Here is a 23,264-nt window from a genome sequence, read left to right as displayed (position 1 = left end):
CTCATTGTAAGGAATGCCAGAAGTACAATTCACTAAAATTGAAAGAGAAAACTGATTGTTAAATGCCTAAACTGAGCACCCCAAATAAGTAGGCATGCAAAGTACAGATGTGTCTATGTATTTTTAAGTATATGATTGTTGGATTCACATACATAATCAATTGGTAAGTAGTGAATTCTAGGTACTGTGCCGGGCACTGAGGAGACACAGTAACAAACTAGAAAGACATGGCTTCTGCACCTCAGCCATTTAATTTCACTCTCCCCACCAATTACTGTCACAGAGGTCTGAGATTTCAGACTAACACTTCAAAGACTATCTCCTCTTAAATATCTGCAGTTCAGGCTATGGCTTCCCAGCCCACATGCCAAAGCTCTTTATTCCTGGTAACTGGGAAAGAAGCTTTTAAAGATACATCAAATCAGTTGTGTCAAAATAGCATAACAACTTCATGAAACACGCTATGTAAGTTACACACAAAACACTGTTGCTGAATTACATATATTTTGGAACCAGATTCGACCAGGGTCACCAACATTCTAGTATATTATCTGTCACTATTGAAGATACATTACACCCTGAGAGATAGGTGCTGTTTGCTAAGTTGCCCAATATCTCCAGTTCTTCTACTTCTGAGTAAACAGTAGAGTTGACTTCCCTGCCCCTTGAAGCTAAGCATGTGTACATGGCTTCCTTTGAGCAACAGAGTGTGAGCAGAAATGATGTTAGGTCACATCTGGGAAGAAGCTTCGAGTGATAAGATGGCCACATCTTTTCCCTGCCACAGTCACCAGCAATGTTTTAGACGTGAATGTCCATCAGCCTGAGACTCCACGTGAAGACGATGCGTAGGAGAGCCCAAACCCCACACATTCAACCTCAGTGGACAGTGTGGGTCATGAGCCAGATAAATGAGAGGGAGATAAACTTGACTGTTGTAAGCCAAGAGCAGTTACTGCTTCATAAGCCAGTTCATTCAGATTAATATACCTGGTAAACAAAAGTAGGTCTCTGACACTATAAAAATTAAAGCCAACTCAGAACAGTGATGCAAAAGCCCTTTTTTTGAGGTTATCCAGGAAATTGCTAGTGAGATTGACTTAGTAACAGACTGATCTTATTATACACTTTCCTTTTCATGTTGAATTAAATGGATACAAGTAGAGTACTATGAGAGAATGGAGGAAGGCACCATCATTTCAATCCAGAAACTTGGAGACAGATGATTTAGTCCAGTGTTTGAACAACCAGAACCAAAATCAAGAATATTTGATGAAATGCAGATTCCTAAACCCAAACCCAAACTGATGGAATACTTGAGGATTTGTTAAACTTGTATTTAACATGTTATGCAAATGATTCCTTCATGACCTTCATGAGAAATATTGGTTTAGGGCCAGAAGCTACAAAGTAATAAGGCTCAAGTGTGTCTTGTTTGAGATAAGATTTTGTTTGTTTTCATTTGGGTTAGGATTGTTTAGCCTTTAAAAATTAAGAACCGTCCCATAAAAAAAAAATCAATATTTCCAATGACTTTTGAAAAATTATTGGAATATCTGGCAACTCTAATCTCAAACACCTATAGCCAATCATCAGGTAAAACCCAGCTCCCTTCAAAAAATGAAGGCACACTCCCCAGTTCTTCAGTCTCTATAATGTCAACTCAACGCATCCCTTTATCTGTCCTGCCCAAAAGAAGCATAAGGGTTTGGTTCCCCTTATTCTGGTTTCTAGACATTGTTACACATACTGGAGATTATGTTCTGGAAAAATGAAAGTCATTGAAGTATGTTGAGCAAAAGAATTACCTACTCAAATGTAATTAAAAAATAAAAATCTGGTCACATAGAAAATAGGATAGAGTGAAATTTATGTACTCGAATGTTTTATGGGTTTGTTTTTTTTAAGGGTATGGAGGTCTTTACTATTATTTAATGGCCAGATAGATAACTTGACATGGACTAAATGAGATTTCTAGCTAAATGTAGAGGGCACAACCCCTTTAATAAGAAAACTGTTGCTTAGTTTCAAATTCTGTCATCAATTTAATTTCATTTTCTGTTTCTATCAGGAATTTCAGCCTGGGGTCACCAGATTATTAGAAGACAGAAATCCTCATTTCTAAATTTTTAAAGTTAATTACTTATTTAAAAACAAGCTGGCCAATCAGATAGATGTCCATAAGAGGATAGCACAACTAGAATCAGGAGACTAGAAAGGAGTGAAGATAATTGGCAAAGTTATTCTCAGATGGATTTTTAACTCTTGTAACTTGACCAATAGGGATGTCACTAACATGCAAGGGAACTACAGGATGAAAAGCAGTTTTAGGTGGCAAAATTTACTTTCTAGAAGTTTGATAAATTTCATGTATGAAAAAACATAGTTTATCATTTGTCTATTCATCTATTCGACAAATATCATGATTACTATCTACCTCTTAGAAGCATTACACATTCCTGGGCTAGAGCAACACACGAGGAGTAATAAATGTCTGCCTTTAGAGATCTTAGAGTCCAATCAGTGGAACACAGAGGTACAAAAGAGCACAATGATTTGATGCCAAATGTAGTAATGGGTGATTTGTTCAATAGAAGTGTGGTGTGTGTGTGTGTGTGTTGAGGGGGGGTGCATATGTTAGTCATATAAGGCTGCTAGAAAGTAATAACATCTAAGCTAGAACCAGAAGAAAGAAAAATGTGTTCCCAACAGAAGCAATAGGCTGCCGAAAGGCCCACAGCCTAGCGAAAGCCAGATGCATTAAAAGATAAACACTGAAAGAAGGTCAGTGAATTCAGTCCCCTTGGTGTAAGATAGTGATATGTAGTGAAAGATGAGGTCAGAAAAGTGAACAGAGGCCAGAGCCTATATACACTACATTAAATTCTCCGGAGCGGATCCTGAAAATGATGGGTGGTCACACAAGGGTGTTCATCTGGGCAATAAGGAGCAACTTTGCATCAGAAAACAGCATCAGGACGAGAGATCATGCCCATATAGGTTAATGTTTGAGGTTAAGGAATGAATAAGAACCTTATTTTCTATTCACTTGCCTAGGGAAATCCTTCAAGTGAAAAGCAATAAGAGTTAAAACTACAGAAGCTTAGGAAGCACATATAAGAAGAGAGAAGATACACAGGAACCGAAGAATGAAACAGATGAATGGTAAAGGGACAGAGAATCAGGAGAAGGGAAGTGAGTTTCAAGAGGAGCTAGATCTCTGACATCAAACAGAGCACTTACAGGGCCTCTTCTCTGCATTCCACTCCATTCTCTATAATGCACCATGGGCTGGTACTTGGTAGCCTTAGCTGAGTACTGCCTTGCTACTCAGTATGGCCCAAGGACTAGCAGCATCAGCAGCATCTGGGGGCCTATTAGACATGCAGACTCTTAAGGTCCAGAGGGACAAACCAAATCAAAATCTGCATTGTAACAATCATATGCAATTCAACTTTTAAATACTCTGGATGTATCATGTTATCATTGTCACTGATATTTTTTATGTTCCAAAGCAGGAAATTGAGGCGCAGAGAGGTTAAGTAACTTTTCTGTCAGCATTAGTAGATCTGGTAGGTATTGCTTGCAAGTAACTGACTTAATAGCCAACCAATCTTCCTTGTAAGAAATCTCCAGTTTTGTTTAGGGCAGAAATGTGCCCAAGTCCAGGAAAAACACTTATTTTCTCAGATGCTCTCCTAGCAGGAAATAGCTATGAGATAGAGGTGAAAACCAGCTGCAAGTTCTGGGAAGGGGTATTTTTCTGATGAAATGAACTAATGGAGCTGGTGCCTTCTCTTCCTTTTACTCCAGGCTGGGTCATGGAGATGACAGCTAGAGCTGCAGCAGCCAGAACTAAACACGAAGGGAAAAGACATAGAGAGATAGAGTCTGGGTTCTTGATGCTGTCTTTTAGAATTCAGCCAGGACTAACAGCACCTACCTCTAGACTTCTTGTTTGTGAGAAAAATTGATTCCCACTGAAATCACTGTAGATAGATTTTTTTTTTCTGTTTCTTTCAAACACATCCTTAACTGATAAAGGCTACAATGATATTCTCCTATTACTGATATTTACTATTCTACCCCAATGTTAGGGAGCAAGGCTTCCGTTGTTCCCCATTGGCTTCCCTGTGCACTATAAAAAGTCAGTGGGGCCCTAACCGGTTTGGCTCAGTGGATAGAGCGTCGGCCTGCCTGCGGACTAAAGGGTCCCAGGTTCGATTCCGGTCAAGGGCATGTACCTGGGTTGCGGGCACATCCCCAGTAGGGGGCGTGCAGGAGGCAGCTGATCGATGTCTCTCTCTCATTGATGTTTCTAACTTTCTATCCCTCTCTTTTCCTCTCTGTAAAAAATCAATAAAATATATTAAAAAAAAAGTCAGTGAGATTATTGTGCCTTCTTTTAATGTCTTCGGACAGAAATATGTGAAGTGTCAGACTGCCCTCTCTGAGTGGTGGGGGAAATTACGAAAATGACAGGTCACAAAACTGTTCCCTAGAGGGAAAGGATCTGATGAAGAGACATGTGCCTTCCGCCTGACTATCTCTCATACCCTCTCACTTAAACAGGCACTTGCCCACTTTCCTCATCCGCTGATAGATTTTGCTTCATCTCCCAGCTGTTCTGAGGCAGCAGGGACAGTGACGGAAACTGCAACTGCCCCCTGTGACTGGTGGCAGTCAGATGTCTGAGTGTGACATGCCTCTATTAGAAGATGTCACCAAAAAGGGCAAAGAGTAGATTGAGTGTGGCAGCAGCTAAAGGAGAGTGACAAAGCCTGGCAAAATCCGTGTAACAAGCAGAACTGCATCAAAATGTAAATATCTCCGTCCTGAGTTAATGACTGGGTCCCCTTGGAAAGCCTACATGACTCTTGCCCAGCCAGTGTGGCTCAATGGTTCAATTCCTGGTCAGGGAACATGCCCGGGTTGCCTGCTCGATCTGCAGTGGGGGACACGCATTCTCTCCCATTGATGTTTCTATCTCTCTCTCCCTCTACCTTCTTCTCTGAAATCAATTTAAAAAAATATATTAGCAAAAAAAGGAAGCCTACATGACCCTCCGTGCTAAAGCTAAGAGTCATAAGACCAGTTTGGTGGCAGCCAAAAACACCTTCAAGAGCCCTTCAGATTATCTGAGAAGCTTCAAAGAACGCAAGTTGAAATGGATTCTTCTACAGCAATATTCTTACTACTTCATCTTCCTGATACTCTCCTTTTAAGACTTCTGACACTGTCATTCTGGTTTATACGTTTTAAGAATAACAAGTCATGTTTGATATTTAATCTCTTTTAAATGGTGACATACTTTATTATAAACACTATTCGTAATATGTTTCTATTTACTATTTCCTGTTCGTTATCTTTGATCTTCTAACTGTAATGGTTATTCAGGCAAAAGCTACTCACAATGCTAAATGAATATTCAGTTTTAGTTTTTAGTGATCTAGGTATTTACTGTAAAGTTCTAATACAACATCCTTTAAAATGGCTCTACATTCACCCTTTATAACATTTCACCACCTAAACTACCCCATTTACTCTCTTAAGATCCTAAAGCTCCAACTCCTCTAGTATGTGTTGGGCCATTCTTTTGCTATTCTACAAAGCACAGTCTTCAGCCTCACATTTTTTCCTTTGATGATGATTCTCTCACATGCCCTAGATAACTAATTAAATCTACCCTCCTATATTCCCCTCTACCTGACCTGAACACCAGCCTCGCAATTCCATTTTCTTTTAATTAAGACTTCTTCCCTCTTGGTATCCAAATTTTAATCTTCCTTGTAAATCTGCCTGGCATTTTAGTTCACTATTTTCTATCTTAAGAAATTGGAGAGCTGCTCCATGCAATCATGGTAACAAAAATTAATTTGTTCCATTTACCACAATTCTCTGACTATGGCAGATTTGCTTAATTCTATAGTAAAAACTTTTAAAAAATTCATATAATTGAAAAATTTTGGACTCCCCAACCCAAATTTCTGAGCAGTAATTCAGCATCTTTTCGCTTCAAATCTAAAACCTTCTTGTGAGTACCTAGGAGTCAAGTGGAAACCTTTCATGTCTCTCTAAATGTGTCCCATGACATTGTTCCCTTCCTCCGACCACTCCTCCAATTCAGGCCTGGAGATGCCTTTGCCCTGAAAAGCTTTTAACACACACCATTCTAAAAGCACCTGGTCCTTTTACTTTCTTAATGAAAGGCAAAGGCTTCCCCCAATACTGACTAAAATACTTTTGGTACCGCTATAAAACATAATATAGATAATGGACTTGGGAATGCTATTAGGAGACATTTATAGTTCTTATCCTTTCTTCAACCTTCTTAACCTCATGACATATCTCTACTCCTCTACTCATAGAAGAAATTCACTGTACCACTCATTAGATCATATTTCTGAAATATTTCTAAAATCTAGTAGACTTTACTAACCATCTCCATCAAATAATTGAAAAGAGCAGTATCTTAATTTGGACATATATTTTTCTGTGAATACTAAATCAGAAGAAGAAAAACCTTACCTTTTTATTATGCTTTAAATCGAACTCATAATATGCTAACTGATAATATCTTCTGATACAGATAGAATGACCACATACACATGACTGGAACAATCTTTGTGCTACATTTTGCATTCGTTTCCCTAACAGGGAGCTAACATCCTGAATGTTATTAAAGTTGTTTATAAAAAGAATATTCTTATAACAGAATACTATATTTTAACATTTTATCTGAAATCATTTTTTTGTTTTTAATGTTTTAAATATTAAAAAAAACAAGTAGAAATGTAAAAAGATAAAAATTTACAAAACTTATGTCAAATTAAGGTAAATATGGACTCATACTTTCCTACATGCTAGTTTTTTTTTAATTTTTGAAAACATATAATAAAAATAAAGATTTAAAAACTGCTACCTATGGTAAGTTACTGAAAATTAGAAAACCCAATGGGGATTTCTAAGGGACTATAAGTTGATTTCCCTAATTTGATGAGCTTCTATATGAAATCTTTTTGAATTTAAACATTAATTTCTCTCTCTTCATTCCTTACTCTTAAATGATAAAATATGTACCTTAAGGGATGGAAGTATATCAAGTTAAAAACAAGTTTTCAGAATTCTGTTTTATCAGGAATATTAAAAATCCAAATACTTATTATATTACACCTCATGTCATTTATTTTCTTTATTGCATAGGACATATCTAGTTATTATTTAACTCATCTGCAGCTGAAAACCAATTAGGAAGGGCAGAAAATAAGTTGTCCTTAAAAAGAGAACTGAGTAGTATCCAGAAGTTTCCATTGGGTTTAACACTTACTTTCTTACCTCTGGGAATGCCACACAACACAAACACTCCCATCACCCCTTACAGCACCCCTGATTGCTGTTTAGTTCCATAGAGAGCATAACTCTCAGCTTGGCAGTAAATATACCAGAAATCGCGCCCCCTTTCTGGGATAAAACTTACAGTTCAATAAAAGAAATATGGGATGATTATACAATATTCTTAATTAGGAAGGGGAAAAAAAGAAACCAATGTCTAGGACACTCAAAAGGCAGAAAGAGCCAAAATCTGGTGTGATATAAATTTCTGCAATGATTGGTTCTTGTTCATCATAGTATTTAAAGTAGGACCCAGCCAATCTTTGGACCTTAGTAAGAACCAGTTGAATAAATGAACACTGCATATAGGAACAGAACTATATATGGCACAAGTAAAAGTGAATTCTTACTTTTCTAAACTTCAATAGGATGTTCTTATAATGGGACAATGTGCTCTAGTGTTTCAAGTTGTATTAACAATTATAGTGCATCTACCTTATCTGTCCTCCAAGGAAGGTCATCCCCTGGAGGCCATCACTACACGTTTCCATTGTTATATCCTACAAATGTCTAGAACCTAGGAAGTCCTCAAAAGACATGTGTTAGGGAACAGAATGCTAGAATAATTTCATTTGACTCCTTCTGGGCTGATACATTGAAGAGTAATGAATTACTGACTGGCCAAGCTGTTTACTTGGCCATCCCCACTACTAACATAGATTTCTACAATATGATTGAGCTGTAGCAATAAAAAAAAATAATACTAACACAAATGGATCAGTCATGTTTATGGTCCAGTTTATCCACTGTCTGTTTAAAGAGTAGGAAAAACAAAAATACTTTGGTTGCACTTGAGTTTAAATGCTAGAGGGCAAACAATACAGTGGGTGAGGCATGTTGTACCTAAAAAAGCAAAAGCAACAACCCCTCAGAATTATGGCTGAGGGCAACACCTTTCTAGAGACCATGGTTGAGAGAACAAACTGCTATTAGACAAAAATGTTCCAAGGAAAAAACAAAGCCTTAGTGTTAGATCATTAAAACATAGGTAGTATTCTCTGGGTCACATACTTCAATCGCGTTACTTGGATTTTGCTGGAGAGATGCTATTTGGGAATATAAATTCCACCAAGCAATCTAAGGCATAGTATTGCTTCCATGTACGCATTCTGCCTTTCCTGTGAAATAATTGCAAGCTACATATCTAGTTAAAACAACAAACTGAGAAAATGTTCTGCAAAATTACCTCACTCTAAACATTTCAGAAGAAGTCTGTCTTCATAAGCTTCTCTGATGAGGAGTGGGCAAGCAACACACAGCGTTAGTGAGGGTGTGCAGAAACACTAACATGTTCCTTAGTCTTGCCTTGAAATATTAGAAAGGATCCAAATATATGTGCATAACATTCCCATGTTGTTGTGAATGCATGTGTGTGTGTGCGTATGTGTGTGTGCGTATGTGTGTGTGTGTGTGTGTGTGTGTGTGTGTGTGTGTGTGTTTGACCTAACATGCACTGTGATGAAGCCCATATCATTTCAGTGCCAGAGGGAGAGCCGCAGGCCAGGCGACAAAACTGAAGGAACTGACTTTGGAAGGCAGGCCCAGAGTTTCAGCCTCCCCCTGAGCACCCCACTTCAGGCAGCGAGTACCTTTCTGCTTTCTATGTTTCATGCTTTTCACAAAATAATTTTAAATAAATAGGAAATGACAAATGACTTGATATTAGTCATTTACACATTTCCTGAAAGCTATTTACACCCTTGTGTGAAATCACCCTAACTCATTTCCATTTTCTCACTCATCAAATAATCAAATGCGGCATTCCCATGACCTTTAGGCAAACTCAAGAGAGTAGAGAAGATCTGGTGGTAGGGAGTGAAAAATATCTCTGAAATTTTCTGATGCCAAGGCTTATTCTGAAAATTATCATCCCATGAACACTTCTAGGAATCACAGAAATCTAAATCAGATGGGAAGATAGACCAGAATCTAGCTTTCTCATGCCGCTTGGAGAGCATCAGCCCCAATCACAGCTGCTGAATGAGGTGAATCCCAAATATCACAGCTTTTCAAAGTAGCAGAGAACCCAATACCTGGAGTTTACATTCCCTCCATCTGAGATTAGAACTTCTTGACAGTTCAATCTCCTCCTTTGTGCTCATCCTGCAGCCCACTTTTCCCCTTTTCCCTCCTCAATTCTTTAGAGAGATTGCAGATCCCTCCAGATGCCTCAACCACCCCTCACCTCATATGATGCTGTCAAGTATCAGGCATACACCTGATACTTGACAGAATCATATGAGTTTTATGTCTCTAAAATCACCACTGATGTCTTATCATGAGCTTTTTTTCCTGTAAATATCACTTTGCTCCTACAGGTAAACTTATTATCATGAATTGATGATGCCAAATTGTTACATGTCACGATAATAATTATAAAAGGCACTAAATATGTCATACCTCTTTTGTAATTGGTTTTGTTTACAGAGATTCCATAAATATACAGAGGTGTGTGTGCCCAATGCAACTAATTGTATAAGAAAGACAAACATCTCCTTTCTTTAAAAGTGGGTTATATGAGCTACAATTTTATCATTTTTTAGGAGTCACAGCTGTTATAAATTAAGTGAAACATTGGGTGATGCCCTCTATTGCATTCATTGAAGGAGTAATGTTATGGGACCAACAATAACAGCGATAATATCAATATGTATTGAGGTTTTAGTCTGCATGTCAGAAACTGTATGAAGGATTTAGATTTTAAAAAATTAAATCCAAGAAAACCAATGTCACATAATTTCCTCTCATCAAATAAAGAAGCAAAAGCAATGAGAGGTTGAGTAACATGCAAAAGTCTTGCAGTTAATATATGGTGGCAACACAATTGAAGCCCAAAGATGTTGGTATCCAGAGGCATTGATCTTAACCATTATTTATAGAGTAATAAGATGCTATTTTGAGGTCAGACTCCTCTTACGTTCTGAAAGAGATCAGATTTTTCTATATTATTTTTGCCACTGAATAGCCTATACTTTATTTTTATAAATTTGGGAGTAGTAAAATGCATAGAACATGTTAGCACACATCTCCCTATAGCCTGAGGATAAGTATCCAAGAGTGAAGTTGAAAATTCACCCTCAGCCACTAAGTTTATGATTGTACATTATGTTTTCATGGCTTTAAGCTGAAAGATTCTTCAAGGTTTCAGAATATAAAATGAGAAAAGGGGTGGGGGGAAGAAAAGGTTCCTCAAAACAGCTTTTGAAATGCAATTAAGCATGGTACTCAATCCAGATTTTCCAGGCTGAATCTGTAATTTAGATACCAAGCCTTGTCATTTCTAATAGTTGTCACTGTTTAGCATTGTGGATGTTAGCTGTCAAAATATACAAGGTCTGTCTACACATTTATTTTTCCAATGACCCCATAAAATTCATCCAAAAAAACAAATGTTGCTCCTTTCATTCAGCTAACAATTGGAAAGCCTTTTATGGAATAAAAATAGATGAGCCATATGATGAATTGTTGGCTCCAAGGACTAAAATGAAGACAAAAGGAAAAAATGGAATCAGTTATTCACTCTAACTAATCTGAATGTGTGGTCTTGGTAGATAAGATATAAAGGCAAACCCATCTCAAGTTTCCAGGCTCACAAGGAAGTAAACCAAAAAATGCACAACACATACCAATATTTTCTGGTCAGGATTTTAAAGGATAGATGATAATCTCCTTGAAGAACTCTGCTATTCCTAACAATATAATACTTATCAAGTGTATGTCACATTATGCTTTCTTAAGAATTTTAATTTACTTGAGCCCCATATAGTCCTGTGAGATATACACAGAGTAAGAACTTCTCTTTCCATTTTACAGATGAGAAAATTAAGTCACAGTTACGATAAATGAATCATCCCAAATCACAGCTTGTTCACGGCAGAATTACATCTCACATTAAATCAGGAGTCTGAGTAATTAGGTGGAACAAAGATTCCAATTCACCAAGAATTCGGCCTTAAATATGCTGATATTAAGAGTGAAAGTCTAATGTGGTAATTGAATGACAATCACTCCATTTATTTTAAGAATAAGTCCTATAGTTGATTCTTTTCCCAGTAGCATACTAAAATAAAATTAAATAAATAAATACAATTAATATTTATTCAAGATCTGTTCAATTGAGTGCTTACCAATGCTTGTGAACCAAACAACAGGTGGGCCAAAATCCCTGACCTCTTGAGCCTATATTCTAGCAAAATAGACAAAAATAAGCAATTGACATAATATTAATAAAGATATAAATTATCTTGTGTTTATGTGGTTGGTCAGGATAGGTCTCATTGAGAAGGTGAGATCAAAGGCTATGTAGGGAAAAGGCTGTCAGGAGTGTCCTGGTGCACTCAAGAACAGAAAGGAAGCCAGTGTGACTGCAGCAGCAGCAGCAGCAGCAGCAAGGAGAAGCTGTGTGAGGGGAGGTCAGAGGAAGAACAGAGAGGCAGATCCTGCGGGCCCTTGGAGGCCAGCACAAGAAATCCCGGCTTAATTATGAATGAAGTGGAAACCATTGTAGGGTTTTGAGCAGTTGAGTGGCATGATCTGACTTAAATTTTAAAGAAGACCTATTATTAACCGTTAAATATCTTAAAATTTTATCACTCAATATATTACAAAACCTTTGTTATATATATGAATTCCAATTTCCCTTCCTTCTCTCAGAATAAAATACAATTATGTCCACATTCCCACAGAAAATACCAGCGCTCAGAATGTCTACGTATCTTGTCGAGATAAGATCTAGTAAGTGGCACAGCCAGGTGAAAAGAATAATTTTTCTAACTCCTGGTCCAAAACTGATTGCTCTTTCTTATGTATTCATTTATATGAAACTCACAAAGGAAAGAAAATAATAATTGAGATTAATTACCCAAATTATTCATCAACAGAGATGCTCAGCTTGATATATTAAAATAGAATCAAGCCCATTTTTCCCTTATTAATTTCTGGGACATAATGATACAGTAATTTCCCTGAACTTTCTATTTGGAATGACATATGAACATTCAGGCTAAGAATCTGCGATGCAGAAGTAACCATAATAATAATTTAAATTTACAACAGTACATTTAGAAAGTTTTTCACATTCTTTTAGTTATTATTATTTATTAACTCTCTACTATATTCTAGTTACTGTGCTAAATTCTTTGCATATGTCATTGTATTTACTATTCATCAAAACTAATAGTAATATTCTTAAGAGTTTTGATGAATAGTAAATAATACTATTAGTAATATTCTTCTATACAGGACAAATATGACTCAGAGAGGCTCAGTGTTCAAAGGTCATAGGACTGTTCAGTACCAGAACCAGGATTTTTCCTGAATCCCCGCAGTCTAAAGTTCTCTTCACTAAGCAACACCACAATTCTGCAGCATGATGCTCAATAGATCACTTCAACATGGTCAGCCATATATGAGTAGCTCCATTTTACAGATGATTAACTGGTCACAGAAAAGTTAATCAAGCCATCAACATTTATTTTACGGCCACAATATGCAAATCAATATTTAGTTGCTGAGGCACACAGGATTTATGACACAATATCTTGCCTCAATGAGCTTGCAATCTTGTTAAAGTAACAAGAGACACATAAAGAGGTAATAAATAATCCCAAGATAGCACATAATAAGTACCAAATGAGATATAGAGCCAACAACTGCTAAAGAATTTCAAGAGAGAGAAAATTGAATCTGGGTGCTTCAATTTAGGTATGAAAAATCTTTACTAACGAGGACTAGTGTTGAGGTGGTCTTTATAGGAAAGGTAAAATTGAGATTATCAGAGAGGGTGAGGAAAAATAATTTCAGTGAGAGGTGGATAATATGACCAAAGGCCATGGGAGAAGACTCCAATGGATTATCAAGGGAAAATGAATTGATGCGTTTAAAGTGCAGGACACATGAGAGGAGAAACAAAAAATGAAACCAGAGAAGCAGACTGCAGAAAACCTTGATTGGCAACTTAGATATCTAAGGGAGGAGAGACAGAATAGATCTTTGTTGAACTGCTAGTGTGTGGCACCAGCTTTATGTATACTTTTTGTTTATGTGATCCTATCATCAAACCTATGAAGTAGAAAGGGACATATAGCGTGGCTACTTTAAATAAAATAAAGCAGAGACTATCTGGCCAAGGCTTCACTTTGGGTGTGGGTGGAACAAAAACTTCCATCTAGATCTATCTGCCTCTAAGGCCCATATTCTTTCCACTCCTCCTCACCGCCATCTCCTGAAGGCAATGGGAGCCAAGCAAGGTATCTGACCAAGAGGATAGAGTGACATATAAAAGCATTGTAAGAATAAAAGAAGACAGATAATATTACCATCACACCTAATAATAGACAAACATGTAAAGTGACCGTACCTCCGCTACGCCACCTGCCAATCATGAGTGATATGCAAATTAACCCAACAAAGATAGCAGTTAATTTGCATACACAGGCACTGAGTGATGGGGGGCGGGACGCAGGCATTCTGCCCCAACCCCACTCTCTCAGAGCCTCTGGGTAGCATGGGGAGGCGGGGCCTGAGCAGAAAGAGGCGGCTCCAGGGCCTGAGGGGAAAGGGGCTGGGCCGGAGTGGGAAGGCGGTGCTGGCAGCCAGGGAAAGGAAAGCCCATTCTAGCACCAATCTTGGTGCATCCGGCTTCTAGTATGTATAATATCAGATAAAGTTTAGGGAACAAAAACACTAGGTAAGGAGATCCATTTAATCCATTGTATAAACACAAATAATATGGTGACAGGGATCTATATTTGAGTCTTGACAATAGCAGTAAAAATGAATGTACGAGATATTACAAAATAAATATAAAGAGATAAATGGCAAAACCCATGTCCTGCAACAAGTAGTTTCTACTACCCACCATACAACCACTGTGTAATTCTTTCTCCTAGAGCCTCAGAGACAAAAGCCAAGGTCTAGCTCAAATATTTTTGATAACACATAATTTACTTAACAATAATAAAATCTATGGCTTAGGAAAAATATCTGCCTTAGTGCAATCTACCTCTCAAATGTCTATCATGAATTGTGAAAGCCTTATGCTAGGCACATTTCTATTGTATATGTTTGGCAATAGCTCATGGTCATGTATGCTAACATGGATAGTAGTACCTTATATTCATGAACATTAGACATATTAATTACTAAGGAAATATTCTGTTCCTTTCTGTTTTTTTTTTTTTCTTTTTCTTTTGGAAAACTAAGTGTAGATTAGTCAACTGAATTATTTGTGAGAGATACAATGTGTCATATTTCTGGTTATGACACTTCTCTCTTAAAATGCAAGGTGCTTCTCAGGATTCAAATAAAAAACAAATAGCAATTAAATGGCATTTGTTTAAAAACAAGTTGTTTCTTTTCTGGCTTTTTCTGATTCCTAGATAATTAAAAACCATTCAGTTGCTAAATATGTATAAAATTAACAACCACCTACATTTTTTCAAAGAAAATATTTACATAAACATGCAGGCACTTAGTCGATTGCTTTTCAAGGGATTTAATATTGCTAAGTTGCCAACCTGGTAATAACCAGGCTAACTATATAAATCTTTGATGAATATCAAGTGTTCAACTAATTCGTCTTAATTTTGAATTAATTGTTAAACTGAACATCCTCATAAGTACCAAACACGCAGCAAATGTGTACAGGCAGACATATATATCTCACGTTAGAAGGGATGAATAACAATATTTTGACTCAGAATCCCTACTCTCACCTTTTCTCCTTAGTATCATCCAGCTATGCTGAAAGATAATTAAAATTTAACATATTAGCCGAGCCTAATTTTCTTTACCTTCATGAATAAAAATAGATTGTTTTTCTGAGGTGAAAAATGAATGTTTACATTTCAAGTCAAACTGTGCCACAGCCCAATAAATGTAGGCCTACAGCTAACATATATGGAAAATGTCTTTGAAAGTTTCAAGAATGCCAAACCTGTGCTGCGTTTTAGAAATGCCACATGCTGCATAAGAAATATCATCAGAGAATCCTAAAAAGAGTATGTGTTGAAATACAACTCAGACTACTCTATTATTTATACAACTTATTTTTGCATATCTGTACTGATATTAAAACAGGCATCTGTAAAATGTGGTGAGGGAAACCAAAGATGTTACAAGCATTTCTGCCCAATAATGTTACCCTTTAGCATACTCTTAAGTTTACAAAACTTAACTATTGTAAAGGAACTAATTTAAAAGCTATTCACGCCGAAGGACAGGACTTACTTTCTATTAACTATCTTTTTGTAATACATGAAATGCATTTATACATAAAATGTATCAAAATATACATACTGACCTTAACTTCTAAAGGCATTATTTCATGAGAGTTTAAAAAGAAAGTAAAAATCTTTTTACCTCCGAGTCCTGGTCTAAGCCGATTATCATAACCATCCAGGAGTCTGTCTAGAATTCTTGTAAAAATGGTGATGTTGTTTTCTGGCCCATCTTCTTGGATGTTAGCCAGCACCAACCTAAAGAGATAATTTTACAAACTGATATATAGATATATAAATACATATATGTTTTCTACAAATACCAACATGCTCTTCTTTCTTGATTTGAATTGTAAGAATCCCTATTAGTGCAACCCATTTTCCTCTTCTTTTCACTTCTATAAATGCCAATATGTCTATGGGGAAGGTAAACATGCTGTGGAAAATGTGTACTACTATTAAATACCAGATTATTAGAATGTTTGATGTCAAAATTTTTCCAGATATCTACTACTCAGCATTGTGTGTGGGTTATCCCTTTTTTCCCCCTAAAATCCATTCTCTAGAATACGTTATAATTGTAGATGATCACATGCAGACACTATTAATAATGTTATTCCAACTACAATAATCAAAGGGTCTCCTGAAATCATTCTTCAGTGATTCGAATATTAATTGAGAAAAACATTGCTTCCTTCGAGGCACTAAATTTCTCTGTCTTCCTCATGAATGTCTTCCTTTTGCTCTTTATGTCTTTTTCTCTTTTAAAGCAAGATGATTGCCTTACTTTGGGTATACCTCCACCCAATGGCCAAGTGCAATACAGACATCAGGGGACCTCTGCTGGCTGGGTTCCAGGCTCTGCGCAGCCAGGAGGTGGAGGTGGGCTCTGAAAGGATCACAGTACACAGAGAGCAGCAGAGAGCCTTAGAGGAGATCCTCCTGCCTGGACTTGGGGGAGAGGGGAGCGGGGGCGGCAATAGGGGTACCCCAAAGATTCAAATGTCCAGCTCCTTTTGTAAGCCTGTGTGTGGTAAATTTGTGGAAAGAACAAGTGGTCTCGAAATATCAGAGGAAAGAGGGTTAAAAACAGTGATTTTTCTCCATTATTTGTCCATCAGAAAGCCAGAGACCTGGTTTTGTGACATCCAGCAGATTGGTGCAGAAGCAAAGGATGTATAAAACAGAATGTCCCTTTTCACTGATGTTTTTCCCAGAATGAATCAGAGATTTAAATTATTGGTCAAAAATAAATAAATAAATAAATAAATAAATAAATAAATAAATAGAGAATCTTTTATATAATAGAATAAAATAATGGCATGAGCATTACTGGTTAAATAGAGAACAGAAAGCCAATAGAGAGAAATATGGTTAAGCTGAGGATTTTTAAAGATTATTAATTGACCACCTTTGTTCACTCCTTTAAAATAAAAGATTCTATGTAATCTGCATGCTGAGCAAGGTGTATTGTGTAAAATACCATTCACAGAGTCCATTTGCATTTAAATGATTATACAGCTAATAGTTAAAAATAGTCACAATACATCAAAAATTGGTAACCAACTTAAAATATTGTCTTGAAAGCAGAAAAGCTATTAAAACACCGATATGAAGATAAACATTTTAAAATTATGTAAGCAAATTAGTTCATACCCTCCAGCCTCAAGCTTCTATATTGCCTTAAGCTAATTTTAAAACCAATCACTGAGATAGTCACAAAGTTCCACACTGAGATTTTCAGTCAAACGTGTTTTTTAATCACATGTTACAGTTTCTTTCTAAACCCTGTATTAAGATGTTAATGAGATATTCTCCAATTAAAATAAAGATGTTAATGAGATATTCTACAATTAAAGTAAGTCCTTGTAAAGAGATTTTTTTTCTTAATTTTAGAAAATATTTTCATACTTGGACAACTGTTTGGACAGGAAAATGAAAAATTTTAAGGGAAATAGAGATATAATAAGGCTTTTTTTTTCTAAAATAAAAGGAATGGTTACATGAACATTTTTATGAATCTTATATTTTAAGTCCCCTGTTATTTTAAAAGCATACTAAAGGCAATAAATAAAAGATGCCCATTGGTGATAAACAATCAGAAAAGACTACAGCTAAAATGAAGTTACTGAAAGCAATAAAAATTATTTCATGTTTGTAGAACATAGGCCAAAAAAATAGTTACATGTTTAAAATCAGTACTCTTTATGGTAGTAACCATTTTAAGAACAAAAGATATCCAAATGAATAATGTAAAAAGTTGATTAATAAATCAAGCTTTTATCTTATTTGTGATTGTGAAGTTGTATACTACCTCCACCTAGAGGCTTAAGGCTCACATATCATTTAGGACCTAAATTTTAGGTTTTCTGTGTTGACTAAGAGAGCCGAGACCATTAACAAAAAGAGAGAGAGAGAAGCAGAAAGAAAAGAAAGAATGTAAGAAAGAAGGAAAGAAGAAAAAATTCAGTTAACACTCAAATCATTTTAGTTTGTGCATTTTGTGTGGCTTAAAGGAAAACTGTTGACTTCTTCAATGAATGATGGTGTTATGATATGCATATAACTGAATCTCTTCAATTCCTTGCAAGAACATGCCATTCAAAGGGTATTGTTTCCTTCAATGATTTTTTTTAAGACAATGCTTCTGTTCACTTTTGTATTTATAGCTAAAAACATGAAGCAGTGAACTTTTTATCATCTCTGCCACTACCTAGTTCAGTTTCTCGGTACAATCTTTTTTCATTAGAAATAATACTGCAAAATACTCCAGCTTCTCAAAAGCCACCCCTACCCCGATGCCATTCAAGAAACACACCTTAACCCTGAAATAAAAGAGTCGAATGTAATAAATGTCTCACCTGATTGGGTCCCACATCAAGAAAACAAGAAGCAGTAACTGCATGTTGTCGATGTTCAATTTCATCTTCATTGCAGCTCTTGTAAAGCCATGAAAGGAAACCAAAATACACTAAGAATTAAATTCAGCCCCACCATCCAAAGAGCCCCCAAAGACTGTCATTTCAGGTGGCAACTGGATATAAAGCTACGGAGGCTATTCCAGCGGAGTGAGTGTATGGTACGATCACTGGGTGAGCGAGGGTTGTATTCTGTGTGTTTTCTTCTTACTTCTCCCCCCCCCCCCATTTATTTATTTATTTATTTATTTATTTATTTATTTATTTATTTTTGACAGATGATCAAGTAATCACACTTTGCCCAGCCTCACCAAACATTGTTTTGTGCTCACACAGAGAGACATTTGAATAATAACACACCGGACCCTGAATTGACATATAAGCTAGAGAAGAGTATGTATGGGCTGGAGGAGAGAATGAAAGGGGGGAGGAGAGATGGGCACTTGAAGCCACCATCCCCTTAACCAAGACCACCCCCGCGATCAAGGCGAGGAAAGCCAGGGGGGCCGCCAGCCCACTTTTCCGATTGTTATTCTTTCCATTACAGCGAGCTGCAGCCCTCGCACCTTCACTTCTTCACTCCCTCTAAAATAAAATATCATAATCGCCCTCCCTGCCCATCCACAGTTGCCAAAGACCAGGTCTTGGAGGCAGCCGGGTTAGGCTCAACTGCTGAGAAACGCCGCGTTTGCCAGCTGTTCGGGGAGCCCAGGACCACAGCGCGGGCAGGAGCGCCAGGCTCCCGGGTCCAGCCCGGCTGGCAGGCTCCTCGACACGGCGTGCAAAGTTGAAGACTGTGAAAGAGCCAGGCTAACGGGCAGCCGTGCGGGCGTCTCGGACCGCATTGTACCTGCCAATACGCTTCTGGAGATGGGTTCCGAAATTGTTTCTTAGATGGGCTCGGGAGGAGGGGGCGACCCGAACCTCCGCGGTTCCCAGGGCGCAGGAGAGAGTGCGGGAGCTGAGGCATGCACAGGGGGCAAAGGCACAGGGAAAGGGTCCCTGTTGGGATCAACGTGTGCGACCTTACCTGAAACCACAAGCGGACTTGCGTGTTTTCCTCCCTTTGCTCTGATCTTGAGCAGAGAGGAAACTTGGGAGAGAAGAGAGCGCGAGAGGCTGGCTGCGGCAGCCCAGCGAGCTGGAGCGGAGGGCTGGTGGGAGCCAGAGCAGCGCGAGGAGCGGCGGCGGCGGCGCAGGAGTAGACGGCGAAGGCGTCCGTAGTGGCGCTGATGGGCGGAGGAGGAGGACGGGGAGGAGGGGGAAGCGTTGGCAGGAGCGGGCGGGGCGGGGGGCGCGCGAGCGGAGGCGGCGCGGTGCGCGCTGGCAGCAGCGGGCGCGAGCCCCAGCCTGGAGGAGGAGGAGCCAGGCCCCGGAGGAGGGCTAACGGACATCAGGGCAAGTGAGGACCCCCACCCTCACCCCGATCCCGGGTAACGGTTCCCCCGGTACCTGCAGCGGCACAGCCCCGGGCGGCGGCGGGAGCCTCGGTGCGCCTGGAGCGCTGCTCGCGGGTGTCCACACCGCGCGGGCGGAGCGGAGCCCACGGCCACCACAGACTGCTCCCCGCGGCGGCCCACCGGGCTCCCCCAAGACCCGAGGTTCCTAGGGTGCTGCCAGTGGGTATGGGTGAGGAGTCGCTAATGCAATGTCTGTGGGTCCCTAGGTCCCCGGAGCCGCGCCCTGTCGCCAGCCCCCCAACATTTGGCTCTGGGGCGACGTGGCTGCGGGGGAGAGGTAAAGAGGTACCGCTCTCGCTGGAGGGCGAGGGGACTAATCACGCCTGTACTTAGTCATCAGCGCTTCCACGCAGGACCAAGTTCAAGGCATATTCGTGGAATCAGACAGCAGGAAGTTTCTTTGATTTCCCTAAGCCCTCGAGATACATCATTCATTCCTTCACACTCCTGCCATCAGAGCTTTCACCTCAAAGCTCTGAGGGTTGGAGACTTCCCTCAAGGTGGTCAGGAAAGTCCATTTGCAGATTATACACCTTGGGAAACCTCCCGTTCACTCTCAGCAATTATTTTCCCCAATCTCTTTTCACAGGCACCCTCCCTATCTGGTGATCAAAATCAATAAACAGCTCTAAAAAGTTTACATCCCCCACCCCCACCCCCACTCCCACCCCGACCCCGAGCAAAATTAGACAAACAGTGTTTCTACTACTTCTGCAGTTCTTGGATTCTTCTCCTCGGGGTGGGGAACAGAACAGAGCAGAGTGTGAAGTTTTCCCCTCTGGGCTTTTTTTTTCCCCCCTGGATAAAGGGGACCTGTTGTAATTCCAGTCCCCATGGCACACTTTCAGCATTGTGTGTTTGTTCTGTCTCTTTTCTCCTCTATTTAATCTGAGGCGATAAAATCCAAACGTGCAATTTGAACGAGAGAGAGAGAGAGAGAGAGAGAGAGAGAGAGAGAGAGAGAGAGGGATTTTCCTTTTTTCCTCTTTATAGGGCACATAAGACAGAATGTTATGCACATCCTACTGAGGCAAAGCAGAGCGGTTGTTTATCTCTTCGAGAAGTAGTTACAAACGTTGGACACTTTCAAAGGAAAAAGAAAAAGATAAGTATACTGATATGTTTCTGTCATATTACATTCAAAGTCGATATGTGCCAAACTATTCCATTTTGTTAGTTTTGAACCAAAAATTCTGATGTTTTTCCTAGATGGTACAGTTTTCATAACAGCAGACACTGCTATTCCACATACATTTCAGCTTTCCTTTAAAGATTAGGTGAGGAGGGTAAGACCTTTACATTGTAAATATTTCAAGCTGTTCTTTTTTAACCTATTAATCACCACATTCTAAATACGTATTTAATACGCTACAACCTAAACAAACATTTACTCTCCTCTGTACATGCTCTGTAAAGAATGGAACACCACCTTTCTCCTCCATTGCTAACATTTCCTTCCCGGCATGCCCATTGCAGAGAGTAATTGAAATTCACAAAGATAAAAAGCATGCCCTTGCAACCAGGGGATCTAAGCTTCTTCTCCTTGGTGTGATCACTTCACTTGCTACTGTAGTTCCTGTTTTCCATTTCTATGAGTCAATCTTCCTTAAAATCTTTATCACTTCACCATTTAGGTTACTGCCACGTCGTTTATATTTTGATAATGGAAGTTAAGCAGTGCATGGTTCCTTCCCAACTTGAATTGCTATGAGCCAACAAAATTTATCTTTCATGAGTGTCACAATTTTTGTCAATATCAACATAGATTAGTCTCATACTTACCACTACAGTTTTGCCCTGGATTCTAATGCCAATTTATGGATTTTAGTTTAGTTGCTTTATCTCAAAATTTTTATCTGTTGGAATGAATCATACCTAAAGAATTAGCCTTATCCAATTGGCACCCTTATTAAATACGCAGTTCCGTTGCCATATGATCCACTTACATGTAACTTCACAAGCTGTTTTCAATTATTTTTACTTTTTTTTTTAACCTGTATGTTTAAACAGTCTATATATTTGGATATGCCCCTATTTGAGAGAGACTCGCAAAACAGTGCATTACAACACCATGACCTTGTTTTTTCTCACAAAACACTTTGTAGTTTTATTGATGTCAGATAGCTGTGATTTAAAGGGAATGGAAATCAGAAAAGCGAGTGCAGGCAGTGGACATCTACGTATTGCTGTTTCCATGCTGATACTTTACTGTGTCACTAGTCCAGGCAGATTTCTCCTCGGAGTGTCCAGCTTCCACAGACATCTGATAGATCCAGCCTCGTTTTCTTCTCCCCTCTCTGTGATGGAGTGCAGTGAACTGCCTGTGATTTGAAAGCCAGACTGTTGGTCGTGACTAAGCTCTTCCTACCCACATTTTTTTTGGAGCATGTCCTAAGGCAGCCAATTCTGTAGAAGAATTGACAACTAATTGGCTGCAGACAAATCCATTCCTGACCAGGCTAGGGCAGTGCAAAACCTTCTGTTTTAACTTGTTTGAATTATTCTCCCATGAATTAAATTGGGGGAGGGGGAGAGGGGGAGAGGAGTTACACATATATTTCCTATCCCCAACACCTGAATCTCTAAGGAGATTTCCACATGAGGATCAAAAACAAAAAGAAATATGAAGAATTGAGGGATCTTGGTTTTGTCAGATTTCGATTTCCAGACATCCTGTAATGTTGTACATTTTTAATATTCATTATAAAACTATTCATGTTTTTGAACAGATATTTTGTAGAGCTTCCCCTTTTCAGGCCCAGCTGTATAGGGACTTGGCACTAATGCTCCAAGGAAACTTCATGAATCTTTAAGTTCTATAAGATAATATGTGTATATCCTATCTAATAAAAGAGTAATATGCAAATTGACCATACCTCCACTACTACACCCACAAGCCACACCCACCAGCCAATCAGGAGCGAGTATTCAAATTAACCCAACCAAGATGGCTGCAGCCAGGAAGTGAGCAGGAGGCTTGGGTTTCCCTGACAATGGAGGAAGCCAAGCTTCCTGCACACCCTGGGCAGCCCAGGCCTCCACTCAAGGCTACAAAGTTTCAATTATAGAAGATAAATAAGTCCCAACAAAAATGGCAGCAGCCACGGAGCTGGAGAGAGCAGGAGGCTTGAGTTGCCCCTGGCAATGGAGGAAGCCAAGCTTCAGCAGCCCTGGTCTGCCTTGGCCTCTGCTCAAGGCTACAAAGTTTCAATTTTAGAAGATAAATAAATCCTAGATACCAGGGCCTGAGCTTGGGTCACCAGGGGGCATGGCCA

General features: G+C 38.9%; 1 protein-coding gene across 1 annotated transcript in view; it reads right to left on the bottom strand.

The window, feature by feature from the left end:
- Positions 1–19,745, bottom strand: part of GABRA2 (gamma-aminobutyric acid type A receptor subunit alpha2) — a 104,634-nt gene extending 84,889 nt beyond the window's left edge. The window contains exons 1-3 of the mRNA XM_080642530.1: positions 19,560–19,745; positions 18,473–18,550; positions 15,754–15,869 (exon numbers count right to left, since the gene is read on the bottom strand). Coding sequence (XP_080498656.1) covers positions 15,754–15,869; positions 18,473–18,543 — 187 coding nt within the window. The 5' untranslated portion in view covers positions 18,544–18,550; positions 19,560–19,745. The remainder of the gene's footprint in view (positions 1–15,753; positions 15,870–18,472; positions 18,551–19,559) is intronic.
- Between the last annotated feature and the right edge of the window lie 3,519 nt (positions 19,746–23,264).

The sequence above is a fragment of the Plecotus auritus genome (genome assembly GCF_963455305.1).
Source record: "Plecotus auritus genome assembly, chromosome: 1".
Classification (NCBI taxonomy): Eukaryota; Metazoa; Chordata; class Mammalia; order Chiroptera; family Vespertilionidae; genus Plecotus; species Plecotus auritus.
Note: the sequence above shows the minus strand (reverse complement) of the source record. Positions and strands in the feature narration are given on the sequence as shown.